At 41.8% G+C, this 19708-nt stretch overlaps 2 protein-coding genes across 2 annotated transcripts; both read left to right on the forward strand.

Moving 5' to 3' along the window:
* The first annotated feature begins 3070 nt into the window (after positions 1-3070).
* Positions 3071-4636, forward strand: exoc1l (exocyst complex component 1 like). The gene is made up of 3 exons (XM_076285073.1): positions 3071-3430; positions 3671-3834; positions 4058-4636. The coding sequence occupies exons 1-3, from the start codon at positions 3310-3312 to the stop codon at positions 4313-4315; spliced, it is 543 nt and encodes a 180-aa protein (XP_076141188.1). The 5' UTR covers positions 3071-3309; the 3' UTR covers positions 4316-4636.
* Positions 4637-5211: 575 nt separating this feature from the next.
* On the forward strand, positions 5212-19203 carry smc2 (structural maintenance of chromosomes 2). The gene is made up of 24 exons (XM_076285799.1): positions 5212-5534; positions 6818-6967; positions 7089-7211; positions 7302-7340; positions 7428-7538; positions 7753-7797; positions 7918-8151; positions 8334-8483; positions 9563-9796; positions 10321-10480; positions 10757-10874; positions 12214-12352; positions 12839-12958; positions 13109-13313; positions 13581-13716; positions 13989-14113; positions 14518-14711; positions 15506-15649; positions 15989-16183; positions 16505-16705; positions 17159-17275; positions 17426-17586; positions 18156-18303; positions 18827-19203. Exons 1-24 carry the CDS (start codon positions 5367-5369, stop codon positions 19007-19009), a joined length of 3600 nt encoding a protein of 1199 aa, XP_076141914.1. The 5' UTR covers positions 5212-5366; the 3' UTR covers positions 19010-19203.
* Positions 19204-19708: the final 505 nt, after the last annotated feature.

Consider the following 19708-nt stretch of genomic DNA (forward strand, 5'->3'; position numbering starts at 1 on the left):
TGGGAGGGCATATTCAATGATGTCAGCACTATCTTTCTTCAAGAAGATACTGAAAACGAAAATGGAAATGGTTTATTAAGATTATGTAATTAACTCAGTTGGGGCCTATTTCTGTTTAGGTTTATGAGAGTTTTGATAGGGTGAAGTGACATCCTCACTCCACTATTTTGAAGTTGATGCATTTCTGCATTTTTAATATGCCCTCTGGTAGTTCACTTTGGGTCCACAGGTCAATGAACCAGGGTTCAGCAGGCCTATTTATGCTGTTATGCTATTGATGATGTAAAAATAATTCTAATAATAATTATTCTCTCTGTCATTGTCATATCTGATGCACATCTGGAGCAGTAGGCCTACACTCAGCAGACATGAATGCAGTCCAATCAGCTGTGCTTTGTGAATGACAGTGGGAATTGGAAACGAAAATGGGATACTGTGTTGTTTTACTTTACTACACCTTTAGAGCGGGTGGACAAAATGCTGGCCTAAGTAAAACTTTCACTCCCTGACCCATACATTTATAGCTGTCTCAAATTGCATCATGAGAGACGGAGTCCTCTTTGAATTATGTATTTGTTTATTTGAAAAAGTGCTGCAGTATATTACTAAACCAAGAAGAAAACAGCTCTCAGTCTATGGCCCCCACAAAATACAGAAGCCATTTCAGTTCTAGGGAGAAAGACATTTACTCCAAATGAATGTAACATAATTTTATTTATTTCAGTTCTAATCAAAATTGTCACTTGTGGATAATCTTTTACTTTTCCACTACCAATAGTGCTCTTACCTTCCTCAAGAACATTTCTGCCTCCACATTCTTGTTCACCTATCATACTATTCCTCAGGCAGCCATTTTCATAGATAAACACCGTAGGGAGGTGCCTCTCTGGATAGTTTGGGATACAGCTGCTGTCAAGAATTCTAAGGAACTTGGTGTCAGGGAATTTGGGAGCCAGTCTTAAGAAGTGGTGATTCATGAGGAAGCACAATGGAATCCTGAGAGAGAGAGAGAGAGAGAGAGAGAGAGAGAGAGAGAGAGAGAGAGAGAGAGAGAGAGAGAGACAATATCATTCTCAGCAGAACAAACCATAATAGGAAGAAGAGAGGACCGAAATGCAAAAGAGTGATCATATAACTTAAAACAGAATTATGGACTTTAAAAAGTAATTTAACTGTTAATATTGCTTTAGCTATAGGTGTTGTTTGCCCCATGAATACAGACCCTGGCCTGCAGAGGAAAAGTAAAACTTTGACCCCTCTCCCTGCATGGGTAACCTCTTTTACATAGTCTTCTCCTGTTATCTCTCTCAGCTGCCCAAATGTCTCTCTTTTCTTCCTTTTCGGCTGCCACACCTGACAGTGACTAAACCTGGCAAAAAATAAAATAAATCAATGATACCTAGCTATAGATTTTTTTTTTAAATCTAAATATTTTGTCTCCTCCCATACTTGCTAATGATGTCATCATCATAGTTGTCATCGTAGATGCCATCATCCTCCTCCTCCTCCGCTTCCTCCTCTTCATCATATCCTAATTCTTCCTCCACATCTGGTCTTATATAGTCCTCCACAACTTTCCCATTAAAAAAATTAGAATTGATTTACGTAATTCGGAAAACATTTAGGTCTAATGCAGGTCTGAATTACAGATAAAATGTGTGAGTTTATTTTTGTGTCCATGTGTCAAGTGTATTCTAAAAATACCATCATTTGTTCCATCCAGTTTATAAGTTACTGGGTCTAGATATTCATTTCCATGCGTTGGTGCTTTGGAAATCAGTGAACAATGTTCTCCCTCCTTTTCCTTATTCAGCGTTAGTTGGTTATTTAAAAAAAAAAAAACATTTTGGTTTAACAAAATTAATGAACGTTTACTGTCGAGCGATTCGCAACAAAATAGCCTAAACCATCAGCATTATTTTCTGCAATTAAAACAAATGTTGGCAAGACATTTCTTTTCATTGTTTACAAATAATACTGGTCTAAATTCACTCACCTGCATTGTTCCCAAATGTTTTTTCAGTTCCTCAGACACTTTTGTAGCCTAGTATAGCAATGATGTACATTACTTATAAATGAAATAGTCGTTTACTTCTAAATTATGCCATTATTTCCATAATTCCAAAGTGATTGTTGAATTCTGAATTCTGTTATGGCAACAGATATAACACAAGCACAACAATATTTTGTTTGAACAATCATCAACTTGTTTTGTCCCTTTGGTCTCTCTCAGACACTGTTTTTGTTTTTAACATGCATCTTGGGTAATCAGATCACAAGTGGTCAGTTCTAAACAGGTGTAAAAAAGCACAGTGCCGATTAAACCACTTCCCAAGGTCGTCAGGAATGCACAATGGGAGTTCTAATGAATGTGATGCTGCATGGCAGCAATGGAATCTTAACACAAGTGGGCAACGTCTCTGGCTGTATTGGATACATGTGTAAACGTAGATTCTCAGCTTCTCACCATTTTTTTAAACAAATGTAACAAATGTAAACTGGCCTTCAGTGTTAGAAGTACACAAACACCCAAACAAACCATTTCTTAGCCTCATTTGTTGACAATGGACTATACTTTGATCACAAAATCTTCAATATGACATATCTTGCATTCAATAGCCACCTGACCAACTTAACTAGGCCATAGTTGAATAAGATCAATATTAAGGTGACATATCAGCCTGTTTGATAGTTATGTGATTTACATTTACATGTTTTGTGGAGAGAAAAGAAAATACACACACACACACACACCATCAGGTAAAACACATTATACCCAAAGTGCTTTCACCCTGAAAGCAGATATTCAATTATTTGACACCAGAGTGTACAATTGAATAATGGTGTCAAAGGTGTCCATAGATATTTTTAATGAGTTAATGTTCTCCGGCATGATGCTTGTGCATCCTTCAAACAAATTCATGTGCACTTGCTTCTGTTGTCTTGAATTTCACTGTCAAAATGCAGGCTAATGGCAGTAAATTCTTAATGGAGGTCACGTCTCTGTATCCTGCCATGATAAAAATGATTGTAATGGCCCCTAATTGAGGTTGCAATAAAGCTATAGATGGAAGAAACGTTTGATTGCCAAAGTTCTCTCCTGGTCCTCTGGGGGAATTTAATAAATATTCATGATTCCATGACAGAGAGAGAGGGAAAAAGAGAGAGAGAGAAAATGATAGAGAGGGAGAGAAAAAGAGGAAGGCAGACCGAGAACCTCCACAAAAAAGATCCTGACTCAGAAACAACTGTGTCCTCTTGAAGGCGAATAGTCCCTTTTTGTTTGTTGTGTCTCATTCTTTTTTAGAAATGTCTTCCTTGTTAAAAGAGGAGTTGCAGAAGCGTCTGTTTTGGCCAGAGGGACAGACGTTGAAAGACTTCATAGAGATCGAGGAACCAGTGCAGTGCAGACATTTCCTCTGTGTCTCAGGTAAATTATCACTTTTATTTATAATGCCCATAGTAAAGGCAGTCAGTGACCATATTAACTATCATAAAAGGTTCAGGAAAAAAAAAAACTTTCTAGCAATTGTGTGAATTTGTTTTGACATGAATTGTTTAGTATATCTTTTAGGGAAAATGTATTCAGAAATTCATAAATGTAGAGTATGTCTATATAATAATGTAGAAATAGACAGGAATGAAAATGTTAATGTCTTGGTGGCTAAAGTGTTGAAGAACAAGGAGGTCCAGCTGTCTGTGGTGCAATGCCAGAAACATCAGTCATGTAACTCTAAAAGATTGAGACGGTCTCATTTCGTGGACTTCTACCAGAAAATTGAGGTGTGGCCTTTGCAGGACCTTGTACTGCTTGATGGAAGGAATCCTGACATAGTGAGTGCCTCAACTTGTCTGTCTATTTATCTATTTATCTATCTATCAATCTACCTATCTATCTGTCTTTCTATTTATTGATATTTTTTTAAACAGTGAATTTATTCAACTGTATTAGACTGTGCCACACTTTATTTGTGACTCAAATAGCACTGAAAATAGTACTGAAAAATCAAACTGTCCATTAAATGTACTTTTCTTCCTCCCTTTGCTCTCTTTTTAGGATGACCCATGCTTCCTTATGCATTTTACTTCCATTCGTTTTGTCAGGGCAGTCAGCTGTGCTGCAAAGTATTCCTTTGCACGCTCTCTGGTTGCCCTAAGCAGCTCACATGAGTCTCCAGTCACCTTGAAGAACTTTGACCAGAATTACATCCAACCAGCCTTCGTCTGCTCTGACCAGGGAGACTGCACAGTGCTAATGAGAGTCTGCTTTTATGCTGTCAACCTTGTGTGGCTCTCCATGTGCCCTGCTCCTTAATGTTTCTGTTACACCACTGTTGAAAAGGTGTCAGAAATCTGGAGCAGAATATAGCATTATACAGGGTTCAAACCTTTCTCCTTGACTTGGACACTGGACCTGGCCATTGCTGTATTTTTACACTGTAAGAATGTGTTTTATAATAAAATAGTACTGTACATTGTTTGTATTAACCTTGTTAAGTTACAAAAAACAGAATATATTACATGTGATGCAATCATGTACCATACACAGTCAATAATTAAAACTGCCATAGAACATTGTTCGTGTCCAACCTGATAATCTGTACAAACTCAGTTTAGGCTTTGTGTAATTGCTTACATTTACTGTTGTCCTACAAATTTACATTTATTTAATTATTTATTTATTAATTATACAGCAAGTTGCTTCTCGTCCTTGAAAATGTACTGTAAATACAAAAAGGCCTACTTACTTGTAAATGTATCTGTGTGTATTCAAAAGAAGAAATAAAGAATGCATTGTAAAATAGGCTTATGTATTGTTAAATAAATGTTCAGCATGCATAAAATGTACATCTGTCGACGTTTTTAAAAAGATGCACAGTTACACTGCAGCAAGTAGCCCTTGGCTTAATTAATAATTTTTCAGTCTCTCATGCTGTCAACAGGTGGCAGTCTGGAGCAATATTTTGCCATTCAAGCCCCTTTTTGCTCAGACAAATGGGCCTGCTTAAAAATAGAGTATTTTAAAACTTTATGATATTACTGACTACTTTGAATTACGTTACATGTAAATATTCTCTATATCGAAATTAAATGTGTTTTTCCTAAATAATGTTCACTAAGATAAGATTTAAATTCATTTTAAAGCAGGCGGAGACAGGACCGCACTGACGCTTCATGCCGCCTGGCGCCAAAATTCAAGTTCGAAAAAAGTTAGCTTTAGGACGGTGTGTTTACGTAGTTGTTGCACAAGTGTGGTTACAATATTGTCTTTTGATCATATATTTATCAGGATTTGGATGAAAGGTTTAACCTGTCTTTGGTGAGCTACAACGGACTGAATACGGAACTAAAAAGCTCGTATCAAAATGCACATAAAATCTATTATTTTAGAGGGGTTCAAATCCTACGCAGAGAGGACAGAAATCAACGGATTTGATCCACTTTTTAATGCAATCACTGGGTTAAATGGCAGCGGGAAATCTAACATTTTGGACTCAATATGCTTTCTCCTTGGAATATCCAATTTATCTCAGGTAAGTTTTGATTTTACACTTACGTCAACCTTAGTCTGTATCGATATGGTAATGTGGCTAACGTTATTGGGAGGCACAATAATGCTATCGCTGGCTAGCCGATTCACTTGTCACTCGTTGGTTTACTAGCCCAACGTGAGTTGTGTGATACCGCACTCACTTAATATTAAGTGACATATTACATTCTCAAAATTGAATTTCTCAAACCTGTTTGTTAAAACTTTAGTCACATTACATTAGCAATTTGTTATTCTTTTTTTGAGCACTTTGGGAATGCCTTTGCGCATTCCTGTAAATGGAGTAGCAGTAACCATAGGGCCTAACGTTACAAACGTGTGATATGTAGATGTATTATTCTTTATTCTTTATGTAACATTAGGTCCAGAGCCATATAGATAGCTCTGATTAGGTCCTTTCATGAGTTACAGCAGTTCTTGTTTGACAACCATTATGCTTCATCTGTGACTTCACCTTTTTTGTCACACACACGTACGTCACAGATCACTTGGAGGTGCAAACAATATCGGATTTTTGGTTGGCACTTTACTTTGGATAGCCAATAGAAATATATCATAGGAGTGAATCACCTCAAAAAATAGACTGGACTAACTCAACATTTGACACCTCCGATATGTTTAGTGTTCTAAAGACGTCAAATACCCCGTTGTAGTTACCAAATTGATAGCCAAGGAGCCAGAAGTGAACACACATGGATAGCTATAAAAACGGTGCTTTCATTATACAGCTAAACATGACAAAAATTATAACCCTTGAGCCAGTTCCTTACTATGTGATCTCAATGGCGATGCAGCGTTTGTTTGCACCTCCAACAGCATGGCGTACCTGGTTACCTTCCAAAAACGCCCACAAATGTTTTGTGTGAAAGAATTGGGCTCTACAGAGTACAAAATGTTTACTAATGTAAAATAAATATTCATTATGTGAGGGGTTTCATAGTAGCATGCCAAATTGAGTATGGTGTGGTCATGTGCGTCAACATTTCTACAAAAACAACCTGTTTTGATGGACTCAAAATCATGATTGCTGTTCGATTTGTATTAATTGTTTTATTTCGAGAAATGCTCTTCGAGACCCACCATCACTGGCATCACCAAAGCAACTTAGAAAAGTGATAATATTAGACAGCAATGTTGTTGATTTACAAGTTTGCAGATAAGTAAATAAGATGTTATTTTCTCTTGTAAGTGTCATTGTTGATGGTCAGCAATGGGGAGAAAAACTGTGTATTTATATTTCAAACACCTGCTATTTTCTATGTTTAGGTGAGGGCAACCAACCTTCAAGATCTGGTGTACAAGAATGGACTGGCTGGAATCACGAAAGCCACTGTGTCAATCACTTTTGACAATTCAGACAAAAAGCAGAGTCCACTTGGATTTGAGACACATGATGAAATCACTATAACCAGACAGGTAAGAGTAGTAAAGTAGTCATAAGAAGAAACATTGGTGTAAAATATGACCGTAGACATTAAGTTAACCCTAGTTCATCAGATGGTGTGTGTTCTATATCATTCTATGTTGTGTTATGTAGGTGGTAATCGGGGGAAGAAACAAATATCTCATCAATGGGGTGAACGCCAACAATACTCGAGTCCAGGATCTGTTTTGCTCCGTTGGCCTCAACGTGAACAACCCGCATTTCCTTATCATGCAGGCAAGATATAAGCTTCCACAAACAATCCTCATGTCACTACATACCCTTTGTTGACAGCATAACATAATGTATGTTGCATCTCTCTCTCAGGGGAGAATCACTAAGGTTCTGAACATGAAGCCACCTGAGGTGAGTCATGCCTTCTCATTTAAGCAATGGTCCATGAAAGCCATGACCAGGACTTATCATTTCATATAAATGTTTTTTCTCTGTTAGATTCTTGCCATGATTGAGGAGGCGGCTGGAACACGCATGTATGAATGCAAGAAGATCAGCGCACAGAAAACCATTGAGAAGAAAGAGGCCAAACTCAAGGAAATCCAGACGGTGCGATTTCTGACAAATCTGTGGTCAAAAACAAAGAGTTTAGTTTTCAAATGATTTTCCAGATCTGCGTCTTTTGTTATGCCTGGAAATGCATTATCATTCTACATCCATTTGCAAGTTATGCCTGTATCAGAAAAGCACCAGTCTCCTATGCTTACTTTGCCTTTGTTTTGGCTATGCCCCTAATTTGGCATTGTGATTGATTGCTCCCCAGATATTGGATGAGGAGATTACTCCAGCAATGCAGAAACTGAAGGAGGTGGGGAAATCCTCTTTTGAATCCTCAGACATGAACACAGCACACTACAACATATTGTGACAAAGTTAAGACTTGGTCCAAGACAAAACCTTTATACCTCTTCTCTGAATGTCTCTTCAGGAAAGATCATCTTACCTGGAGTACCAGAAGCTCATGCGTGAGATTGAGCACTTGAGCAGGTTGTATGTGGCCTACCAGTTTGTGTGCGCTGAGGAGACCAAGCTGAAGTCGTCTGAGGACCTCCAGAGCATGCAGGATGCCATCGGCAAACTGAAGGAGAGCATGCTGGAGAACGAGGGCAAAGTCAAGGCACTCTCCCTGGAGATCCAGGAGCTGGAGAACAACCGAGATAAGGTTAGGCTGGTCTTGCGTATCTTTGAAACTCTAAACTGACATTCATATTTACATGGACTTTCGTCACGATAAACCAAAGTTCAAAGTGTTAGTAGTATTAACATTTGACAAGTGACAAGTGCAGTATTAGTGACTGGAACTCAAACTCACTGTCCTGTCTTTTTTGTTGTTGGTGTTTTTAGGAGGTGGGCGGCATTCTGAAGTCTCTGGAGGATAACCTGTCTGAGGTGCAGAGGGTGGACGCCAAGGCTCAGAGCGCGCTGGACATGAAGAAGCAGAACCTCAAGGACGAGACCAAGAAGAGGAAGGAGCTGGTGAAGAGCATGGAGGAGGTGAGTGACCAAAGGCTCATGCACGCACACACACACACACACACACACACACACACACACACACACCACACGATGTGTCTTTGGCCCTCTGCCCATACATAGTTGTTGTTTTTTTTGCTTTTCATGGTATTATTCCCTAGCCTAGAAATCTAGACGCGCCCCTAGCGGCAGCAAATTACATTTGCTGCCAGGGCTAGTTTAGCAACTCTCCGTTGGCTTGTGAGCTCCAGAAATCGAAACTCAATCAGGCCAATGAAATCGTGTATAGAGTCGTTAGGTGGGCTTAACATAATGATTGATGGCAGAGTTGCAACGGTTTGGCTTGAATTCCCTGCTACTTGAAAACAAATAAGATGGACGTTGCTGTTGGCGAACAGTGTGACACGAGTTAAGCTTTTTTATTAAGTTGGCAAACGTTTGAACTAGCCAACTAGCTCCGCTGGTGGGAAACGCATGGGACAGCTGCCGCTGTCTTATTGCGTGCAGAGGGAATTTAAAAGACAACTGATTATCCCGCCCCTCGGACTGAGCACTGCGAACGGTGAGTGCCCAGACCCTACATTTTAATGTGGGTCTGGCTCGTCAGGCTAATTATTCCCAATCCCAATTACCATTTGTAAAATACTGGTTTATTCATGCACATCTTGTGTAAATCACAGTAAAACACAAACATTCTAGATATTTTTGTTGCTGATGTAGCCTGACGAGCCAGACCCACATTAAAATGTAGGGTTGCTAGACTAGCCCTGGCAGCAAATGTAATTTGCTGCCGCTAGGGGCGCGTCTAGATTTCTAGGCTATTGCTGATGCCAACTTCAGTGTGAAAGTCAGCCTTTAACAGCAAGTACTTTTGCGGCAGTATCTTGCCAGGCTCAATGAGCGTCATTTCCATTTACCGGTATATACACTATTGGAAAGTACTTAGAAAACACATAATTTTAATGGGTGGCCATTACAAGTTGAAGCCACCTAATGGTTTATGGTACTTGCTAGACACTCTGGCTTCCTCGAGTGTTTTTTTTTTTTTTTTTTTTTTTTGCATGCTATTTCGAACTCTGGCATTTCCTCGCCACCCACAGGACAAAAAGATGCTTGCCTCCAAGGAGAAGGAGGTGTCCAAGGCGACGGAGGGTCTAAAGTCAGTGCAGGAGAAGGGCCAGAAGGATGCCGAGGCTTTGGAGGCCGCCCAGCAGCACTTCCGCGCCGTCTCTGCCGGCCTGTCCACCAACGAGGACGGAGAGGAGGCCACGCTGCAGGGCCAGATGATGGCCTGCAAGAACGACATGAGCAAAGCAGACACGGAGTCCAAACAGGTGCGTCACACAGGTGCTAGGGGATGGGCGATGTAGACTTAAAACTATAAATGACAATATGAAAATAGTACTATTCATCACTGTTTTCTTGGCCAAGTCATGTCCGCTTACAGTCTTGAGAGCTGTGCAAACACAAAAAAGTAAAACTAGATCCTGACCATCATCAATGAACTCCTCTTCCTCATCTCTAGTTTAAACTCTTCATTCACATTCAGTCATGCTTGTTCAAGCCCACCTTGTCATACACATGTCATAAACTATATCATTAATATTGTGATATGATCTATCATGGGGAGGAATTCTACCAGTATATTGTTAACGATATATAATATAGCATATCTCTAAGTAGTATTCCTGTCAATAAAGGTTTATTTTGAATGACCACACTGAATATTGGCAAAGAGTATAGAAGTAACTACTCTTTGATATTGGTTTGGCCGCTAAATTTTTTATATTTGTGTGCGGAGCCATGAGCGCTTCTATGCTAATTGCTCTTCTTGCTATGGCGTGCGTTGTGTGTCCAGGCCCAGATGCGTCTGAAGCATGCGCAGCAGGAGCTGAAGACCAAGCAGGCCCAGGTGAAGAAGATGGACAGCGGCTACAAGAAAGACCAGGACGCATTCGAAGCGGTCAAGAAATCCAAGGACAAGCTTGAAGCTGAAATGAAAAAGCTCAACTATGAAGGTCTGTATTAAAACAGTCAAGCCCTGGCTCCTGACTATTGCTGGTTGTAAGTAAATGAGGCGTTTTACCATGATAAAATGGCAATAGAAAAAGACAAAGAGATTTTATCCCGTGCAATAATGTGCCATCCAGTTAGTAAGAGCACAGGGAGGTATGCTAGCTTTAACACTAAAAAAAGTACATGTGGCAAAATGTTTACTTTCACACAATTTCCAATGGTGAATTGAAATTGGAATCTATCCTTATTAATTGTTGACTGTCTCTGCTTTTGGACAGATGGCAAAGAGGAGGGTTTGATTGAGAGGAAGAGACAGCTGTCCAAAGAAGTCCTTCACCTGAGGGAGAAGTATGAGTCTCTGATGGGCCAGTTCCCTAACCTCCGCTTTGAGTACACGTAAGTCTGTCCCTTTTACTATTGCACAGGACGAATAGCTCATGACTGCAATATTGCACTCTGCACCACCTTTAAATTACCATCATTGAAAGATCAGAGGATGAGCATGTCTTCATGTCTGTGTTGGTTGAGCATGTCATCATATTTGTTTAGATTGAGCGTGTATAGCATATCTGTGTCGGCTGAACATGTCTTGTTGATGTTGGTTGGTTGAGGTTGTCTTTTTATGTCTGTGTTGGTTGAGTTTGTCTGATCATGTCTGTGTTGGTTGAGGTTGTCTTTTCATGTCTCTGTTGGTTGAGGATGTCTGATCATGTCTGCTGGTTGAGGTTGTCTTTTCATATCTGTGTTGGTTGAGGTTGTCTGATTATGTCTGTTGGTTGAGGTTGTCTGATTATGTCTGTTGGTTGAGGTTGTCTGAGGTTGTCTGATTATGTCTGTTGGTTGAGGTTGTCTGATCATGTCTGTTGTGTTGGTTGAGGTTGTCTGATCATGTCTGTTGTGTTGGTTGAGGTTGTCTGATCATGTCTTTTGGTTGAGGTTGTCTGATCATGTCTGTGTTGGTTGAGGTTGTCTGATCATGTCTGTTGGTTGAGGTTGTCTGATCATGTCTGTTGGTTGAGGTTGTCTTTTCATGTCTGTGTTGGTTGAGGTTGTCTTTTCATGTCTGTGTTGGTTGAGGTTGTCTGATCATGTCTGTGTTGGTTGAGGTTGTCTTTTCATGTCTGTGTTGGTTGAGGTTGTCTGATCATGTCTGTGTTGGTTGAGGTTGTCTTTTCATGTCTGTGTTGGTTGAGGATGTCTGATCATGTCTGTGTTGGTTGAGGGTTGTCTGATCATGTCTGTGTTGGTTGAGGTCGTCTTTTCATATCTGTGTTGGTTGAGGTTGTCTGATCATGTCTGTGTTGGTTGAGGTTGTCTTTTCATGTCTGTGTTGGTTGAGGATGTCTGATCATGTCTGTTGGTTGAGGTTGTCTGATCATGTCTGTTGGTTGAGGTTGTCTGATCATGTCTGTGTTGGTTGAGGTTGTCTTTTCATGTCTGTGTTGGTTGAGGATGTCTGATCATGTCTGTTGGTTGAGGTTGTCTGATCATGTCTGTGTTGGTTGAGGTTGTCTTTTCATGTCTGTGTTGGTTGAGGATGTCTGATCATGTCTGTGTTGGTTGAGGATGTCTGATCATGTCTGTGTTGGTTGAGGATGTCTGATCATGTCTGTGTTGGTTGAGGATGTCTGATCATGTCTGTGTTGGTTGAGGTTGTCTTTTCATGTCTGTGTTGGTTGAGGTTGTCTTTTCATGTCTGTGTTGGTTGAGGATGTGTTATGTCTGTGTTGTGCAGAGACCCAGAGCGGGGCTGGGACAGGAGCAAGGTGAAGGGTCTGGTGGCCAGCCTGTTCTCGGTTAAAGATGTGTCCACTGCCACAGCGCTGGAGGTTGTTGCCGGAGGCAGGCTTTACAACGTTGTTGTCGACAATGAGGTCAGTCTATGGAAAACTCTAAGCCAGTAGGACCTATCCTTCTCCAGTATCTTTCTCCAGTCAAAAGTGAATTGGGGTCTTGTCAAATAAAGGCCCTTATAAGATCATAATAAAGGTTGGTAATAAAATACATGTGTTCTGTTTAGACACGAATTCGTTGCAATTAAAAAATAAATTTGAGGCTGATATAGGCATATATTTAATTACCTGTGTGATTTCGTGCAAACATTTCATCTGAAAATTTGGATTTGGTGTGAAAGGGCCTTAATGCAGGTGTTCATCAGCATCCACTTTGAATAATATTCTTCAAATTTGCTGTGAAGGCAATATAGCTTTAATATAATAACTGGCCAACTCATAGGGTCTTGGCATACCAGTTCCTCATAATCCTGTCACTGCAAATACTTTGATCAGTTCTGTTTGTGCCTCGTCAATGCACCAGCCCAACAGAAACCATGAACATGTGGGTGAATGTTCTCCTTTTAGGTCACTGGCAAGAAACTTCTGGAAAAGGGTGAACTGAAGCGGCGCTACACAATTATTCCCCTTAACAAAATAGCAGCCAGGACTCTGAATGCAAATGTCGTGAAAAACGCAAAGGACCTGGTATGTTTTGCACAATGTTTGTTTATAGTAACGGTCAATGAATTAAGTACTGAAAATTATGCTGCAAATTATGGTCACTCTATGAGGTCTTTTTTTTTTTTTTTTTAAACAACAACAATGTTTTCTTAATCCTGTGTGCTTTTGGTTCAGGTGGGTCCGGATAACGTCCACACAGCTTTGTCCCTGGTGGGCTACGAGTCTGAACTCCAGAAGGCCATGGAGTATGTCTTTGGTACCACGCTGGTGTGCGACACTCTGGACAACGCTAAAAAGGTGGCCTTTGACAAGCGTGTCACCACCAAAACCGTTACCCTCGGAGGAGACGTGTTTGACCCACAGGGAACACTGACTGGAGGTGCGACACAAACCCTCCATCCCCAGAGTTTGAAACTTAAGAGAGAGTACAGTGTATTTGTTGCCCTGACGCTTAGCCTTTTACCTATTTTTAAATCTTAATAGAACATACTGCGGTGTTCATTCCGAAACCATTATATGTAGTCAGAGGCTTCTTCAGATGTCCGATGGCCACACTCAGGAAGTGTTTAAAACACGTTTTGGTTTTGTAGAGAGGGACTTTTCTCTCGGTACCCTCTGTCTTCTAAAGGTGGATATTGTGTTGTAGGAGCGCGGCCCCAGATGGCCTCTGTGTTGTCTAAGCTGGCTGAAGTGAAGGACGTCCAGGATGATCTGACCGCTAAGGAGGCCGAGTTGACCAGTGTGGAGAAGGAGATCGCTGGCCTCAGAGGCACTGCAGATAAGTGAGTGTTTTATGAGCTTTTTTTACCCCAGTTGTTCAGATCCAACTACACGGGATACAGTGAAGGAAATAAAAATAAAGATCTACCTGTACTATAAATGCATATCTTTATGAATTTTGCTAGCAATCATATTATGATTTGGAGACTGGCTGCTGACCTCTTCAGCAACTGGAAAGGGATGATGTCATATTCTCTAGTCTTCAGTTTGTTGTTGTTTGGCCCAATCTGCGCTGGCATGCGGTGAAGTTTGAATGACCACATCTGCCCTGCAGGTACCGCAACCTGAAGCAGCAGCTCGACCTGAAGACAGAAGAGGCTCAGATCCTGGAGACCAAACTCCAGCAGAGTTCCTTCCACCAGCAGCAGGAGGAGCTGGATGCTCTCCAGAAGACCATCGGTACTGTACAGACTCTCAAGCAGCACCCTCCCACTGTTTTCCTTAATCCATTAGCGTTAGGCCTATTCTTCACATATCTGAAGCTAGTCGCTCTATGCCAGTTCAGCAAATGCTTTCTGTTTGACCATCTCAGATTTGTCTCAAAATCTGAGAACATGATTTCACTAAATCTTATTTGGAGGTATAACTAAAATTACAAAAATATGTTACCCTGTAATATTTCAGTAGTATTATCTTGCATATTCAGACCTCTCTCTTTGACAACCAATTTGAAATAAAAAAAACATCATATTGATCTAATCCTGTGCACATAATACTATGTTAACAGGCCTTTTTTATTAAAAAATATCTGGCATTTAAAAAATTGTCTCTAAGTGACCGAGGCCATGTTTGTGGTCCTATAGAGGAGAGCGAGGCCACTCTGCAGAAGACTAAAGAGGTCCAGAAGAAGTCCGAGGAGAAGTACAAGGTGCTGGAGAACAAGATGAAGAACAAGGAGGCTGAGCGGGAGAAGGAGCTGAAGGCAGCCCAGAAAAAGCTCAACGAGGCCAAGAGCAAGGCGGACGCCTACAACAAGAAGCTCAAAGAGCAACAGCAGGTAGACTTCATCTGCTCCACCAGTCACTCTCCGACCTCTTCAGCTATCACGTGTGTGTGTGTGTGTGTGTGTGTGTGTGTGTGTGTGTGTGTGTGTGTGTGTGTGTGTGTGTGTGTGTGTGTGTGTGTGTGTGTGTGTGTGTGTGTGTGTGTGTGTGTGTGTGTGTGTGTGTGTGTGTGTGTGTGTGTGTGTGTGTGTGTGTGTGTGTGTGTGTGTGTGTGTGTGTGTGTGTGTGTGTGTGTGTGTGTGTTGGGGGGGGGGGGGGGGGGGGATTATTGTTATTTGTTCCCATGAAGGACTTCACCCATTGGCATAACTCTCCTGTTAAAAGTGTTTTCAGACATTAGTAAATCACCTGGGTCCTATTAAGGTGGTGATGTTCAGTCTTGAGGGTTGTTGGAGCTGTAGGCATGGCGAAACCCTGCTGCTCTTGTGTTGATGCATTTAAAAATGTTGTGTGTTTAGGGCTTCTTCATGCTGTTATTTACAACTTTAGCCTCAAACTGGCTCCCCCCCCCCCATTCTTCATGCTCTTTGAGAAACCCTCATGGGGTCTTGAAAAAGCACTTTGAAAGGAAAAATCAATATTGCAGTCCAGGCAAACAAATTTGTGATGGGCAGTTTATTTCTTTCCTGTTCCCAGTCCATCATGTCCACAACAGACTGACCGGTTCTCTTATTTTGTTTTGTCTCTTTTACTTTTTCTGTCTCTCTCCACACCCCCTCTTTCCCCTCCCTCTCTCTCCATCAATGTCTCTCTGTCTGGCTGGCCCTGTCTCTCGCTCTCTCTGTAGGAAGTGGAAACTGCGTCTCTGGAGCTGGAGGACCTGAAGCGGGAGCAGGCCGGTTACCAGCAGCAGATTGAGGCCGTGGACGAGGCCATGAAGGCCATCCAGGAGCAGATCGATGCCATGTCCGAGGCGGTCGCTGCTAATAAGGTACAGACCACAGCAGGAGGACAAAGCACCGAGTGGAGTGTTCACTCCAAATGAAAGGAGAGGAAACTGATTCTCAAACAGCTGAAATATTAAAATAGAATTCCTGAAGGAGGCGCCTTTTAGTGGGAGACTAAACCCATAATACCATAGATGATGAACTTGCATTAGGCTGATGGCCATCTTAAAGTACAGACACAAGCATTATATAATCATCAAATTGAAGTCTTGATTTTTATTTATTTATTTTTTTATTTTTATTTTACTGTCATAATTCCCATGATACAACAGAGTGAAATGCTGCTGCCTCTATGGTAAAACTGTGTGTGCGTGCATGTGCAGGACGCGGTGAAGAAGGCCCAGGAGCAGCTGAGCCAGCAGAAGGAGGTGATCCTGGGCCAGGAGCGTGAGATCAAGGGCAAGACGAGCGAGGCCAACCGCCTGCGCGAGCACAACAACGAGGCCCAGCTCAAGATCAAGGAGCTGGAGCACAACATCAGCAAGCACAAGAAGGACAGCGCCGACGCTGAGGCCAGGGTCCGTACACACACACACACACACACACACACACGCGCACACATGCACACAGGCACAGGCATGCACATTGACCACATTAGCGCTATACACACTTGGGTATGATTTCTGCTCACCTACTTCTAGTCAGGTGCTACCTTTAACATGGATGGTGATGTGAAATGGAAGCTGCGGATAGCGCCCGTACCGTCTTGCTGGTAGCCTTTGGCTCCTGTATTTAGGATGATCATTTTGTCGGCAGATCAGCAGTTCATTACTTTAGTTCAGATGCTGGGAGACCTTACTTAAGTTACATGACTCCTGACCTTTGACCTTGGTGGACAGGTCGCTCGGATGCTGGCGGAGCACGAGTGGATCACCTCGGAACGGCACCTGTTTGGCCAGCCCAACTCGGCCTACGACTTCAAGGCCAACAACCCCAAGGAGGCGGGCCAGCGCCTGAGGAAGCTGGAGGAGACCAAGGAGAAGCTGGAGAGGAACGTCAACCGCCGCGCCATGAACATGCTGAGCGAGGCCGAGGAGAGGGTGAGGAGCACCGCCACTCTTCTTCACTCCTTTTGTTTGTTTGTTTGTTTTTAATTAATTGTTGCTGGCCAAAGTCAATACAGTGCACTCTTGACTCATCAGAGTCATCAGACTGCACTCAGAAAGAATTGAAATACAATCAAGCCCACAAAACAAAAACACTTGGTGAATTTTTGTAAAGCTTTGATCATCTTAAAGGAGATATTGGATTTTTCACATAGATCTCCGTTTCTCGAGGTCACTCTGTCGGTACGAACAAAAACAATCAGGTTTTGCCTAGCTCGAGTTGCTAGTTCCAACAGCTAAAGTAGCCAGGCAGCTACAGCGCTACACTGTATTGTTTCATAAAAGCTGTTACAAAATAGCCAAAGAAGTACGCACAAGGAACATTTTGCCTTTTAATTGTCTTTTTGTCATTTTAAATTAAAATTGTTTTAATTTCTCCCCTTTTAGTACAATGACCTGAAGAAAAAGAAGAGAATTGTGGAGAACGACAAGGCCAAGATCCTTGAGACCATTCAGGAACTGGATGAGAAGAAGAATGAGGCACTGAATGTGGCCTGGCAAAAGGTGTGGCAGATTTAATGTCCGTCATCTTGCTTTTTTTACTTTGTGATACTCCGAAGAAGATACTCTAGCCAGGATCAGTGATATTACTGAAGGTTTGATTAGGCTGATTCAGGTAATGGATGTGCTCTGTTGTGGTGTTTTGATGACCAGGTGAATAAGGACTTTGGCTCCATCTTCTCCATGCTGCTGCCCGGTTCTGACGCGCGGCTCGCCCCGCCTGAGGGCTGTGGGGTTCTGGACGGGCTGGAGTTTAAGGTGGCTCTGGGCAACACCTGGAAGGAGAACCTGACAGAACTCAGTGGGGGACAGAGGTGAGCTAATGAGCCTCAATAAATAAATAAATGTTAAACTCTTTATGTCAAGGATAAAATGATGTCAGTATGTCAAAACTGAGCGTCAGGCTGGCTTAACAGCAGTCGAGGACTACAACTACACGGTAACTTGCAGTAAATCGTTTCAATCCGTTGCGGTTACTGTGTTCAAGCTTATAACACTGTAACACAGCCAACACAAATTCTGACATTCTGAACAGTCCAGAACTGGTACATTGAACATTGATGGGCTTTGTGAACCTGCTCAAACTGCACAACAAATAGGACGGGAATTTGGTCCGACTGGGTTTGACTGAATCAGGGATAAAATTGAGCCGAAATCGTGTAGTGTCTACCAGCTATAGACCTTTGAAGAGAAACTGATAACATTAATTATGTCTATAAGAATTGGACATTATTAGGGACAAAAATATATATTTACAGAGATTTCCTCTCAAATCCTACTGCCTCTAGACTCAAGACGAGGCTGAATCAATGAAATGTAATAATTTCATAATAATAAAAAAAGGTTTACTCATGTCTTCCTCTTCTATGCTGTAATCCTGCAGGTCTCTGGTGGCCCTGTCTCTCATCCTGGCCATGCTGTTGTTCAAGCCGGCTCCCATCTACATCCTGGACGAGGTGGACGCCGCTCTGGACCTGTCTCACACACAGAACATCGGCCAGATGCTGCGCACACACTTCACACACTCACAGGTGCGTGCCGCCTCGTCTCGCACGTTCACACTCTTCCTCGCGCACTCTTTGGCACCCGTGTCACAGCTGGGGGACTGTCCACTGTCTCAAACACTGAACTCAGACAGGCTCTGTCATGTCAGGACTGACCGTAAGACTTGAGGCGTGAGTCCGGAGAATCTAGCCAGCACAGTTTGACAGGTGGTACTCGGGTGGCATCAAGACCACAGTGCATTGTCATTGTGAGTACAAGTCAGATTTCCCATTTAAGGGAGTAGAAGAGCACATGATTAGATACCTCTGTGAGTGGTAGTTAGACATTTTGGGACCTGGGACTTGAAGCAAATTGATGCTTTTGCGTTCACAATAAACCACTTAGCTGGAATTGCAGCTAAGATGCAGATAAAGTTAGATGTAATGGGAATCGGCCATCTGGTGTGTCTGGAGCCTGGTATTATTCAAGACCAATAGAGTATTCCTCTGTTTTTATGACCTTCTAATGTGACTGAGAGGGAAACTTACATTCTCCTGTGTCTGTGTCCAGTTTGTTGTAGTGTCGCTGAAGGACGGCATGTTCACCAACGCTAACGTGCTCTACAAGACCAAGTTTGTGGACGGCGTGTCGACAGTGTCCCGCACAGCCCAGGTGCAGGAGGGGAAAGGACCCGGTCAGAAAGCCCAGGACAAGGCCAAGATCAAGAAACAGCGACAGATCCTGGCCAACTAATAAATAACCTACTAAGTGTCTCCATTCTCTGTCTGTTTCATGTCTTTTTTTATGTGTTGTATGTGTTCTGTTTCTCTTTACTGGTCAGCTGTTTCCAGGCTAAATTATGTCTGTTATCTATTCCTGTAACACCCATATATGATTTTATACAGCATTGTATTTTATGTCTAATAAAGTTATACAAAACATGATTACTTCTTTGACTGGTAGATTTGTTTTCTAAAAAGGGGAAATGTAATTTCACGTAAACACAGTTTAGTTTTGACAAAAATGCAGTGTCATTTTAGCCACTAGGTGTCTCACTTTGACTAAGGAAGAGTTATTGCGCCACGATGGCAGATTTGGAACGCCAGAGATTCTCCCCACTGAGTTCATCTGATTGTGAAGCCAGGGAGATTGGTGCTCCATTCATAGACCTTCACTCATCTGATTCAGCTGAGACCTAATGTTTCAGGTTGAATGTGTAAATATCACACACTAGCAGTGTTTCCTTTTGAACATGAACTGTAAAAAGCAGCTCACAGTGAAAATGTTTGGAATAGAAATATACAAATATCATGTTGCTATGCTTTTGCAACTTTTCCTACAAGATATTCCAGCCAATGTATGGATGAGCTTTGTAGTAGCCTTTCTCTCTGCCAAAAAAAAACCATGAGCATGCCAACATATGTAAAATATTTCACATTCCTTCACTTCCAA

This window comes from Alosa pseudoharengus, unplaced genomic scaffold (assembly GCF_046254945.1).
Source record: "Alosa pseudoharengus isolate Yale_2024_CS ecotype anadromous, Long Island Sound unplaced genomic scaffold, YU_APseudo_1.1 YU_APseudo_1.1_scf_15, whole genome shotgun sequence".
Taxonomy (NCBI): domain Eukaryota; kingdom Metazoa; phylum Chordata; class Actinopteri; order Clupeiformes; family Clupeidae; genus Alosa; species Alosa pseudoharengus.

What these genes read in the sequence shown, in the direction of transcription:
- exoc1l (XM_076285073.1), top strand. Translation starts at nt 3,310, where the DNA reads ATGTCTTCCTTGTTAAAAGAGGAGTTGCAGAAGCGTCTGTTTTGGCCA. An exon ending in ACATTTCCTCTGTGTCTCAG is followed by an intron (nt 3,431 to 3,670) that starts GTAAATTATCAC and finishes TGGTGGCTAAAG; the next exon opens with TGTTGAAGAACAAGGAGGTC. An exon ending in ATGGAAGGAATCCTGACATA is followed by an intron (nt 3,835 to 4,057) that starts GTGAGTGCCTCA and finishes CTCTCTTTTTAG; the next exon opens with GATGACCCATGCTTCCTTAT.
- smc2 (XM_076285799.1), top strand. Translation starts at nt 5,367, where the DNA reads ATGCACATAAAATCTATTATTTTAGAGGGGTTCAAATCCTACGCAGAG. An exon ending in AACTCAAGGAAATCCAGACG is followed by an intron (nt 7,539 to 7,752) that starts GTGCGATTTCTG and finishes ATTGCTCCCCAG; the next exon opens with ATATTGGATGAGGAGATTAC. An exon ending in AGGCGGTCGCTGCTAATAAG is followed by an intron (nt 15,650 to 15,988) that starts GTACAGACCACA and finishes GTGCATGTGCAG; the next exon opens with GACGCGGTGAAGAAGGCCCA.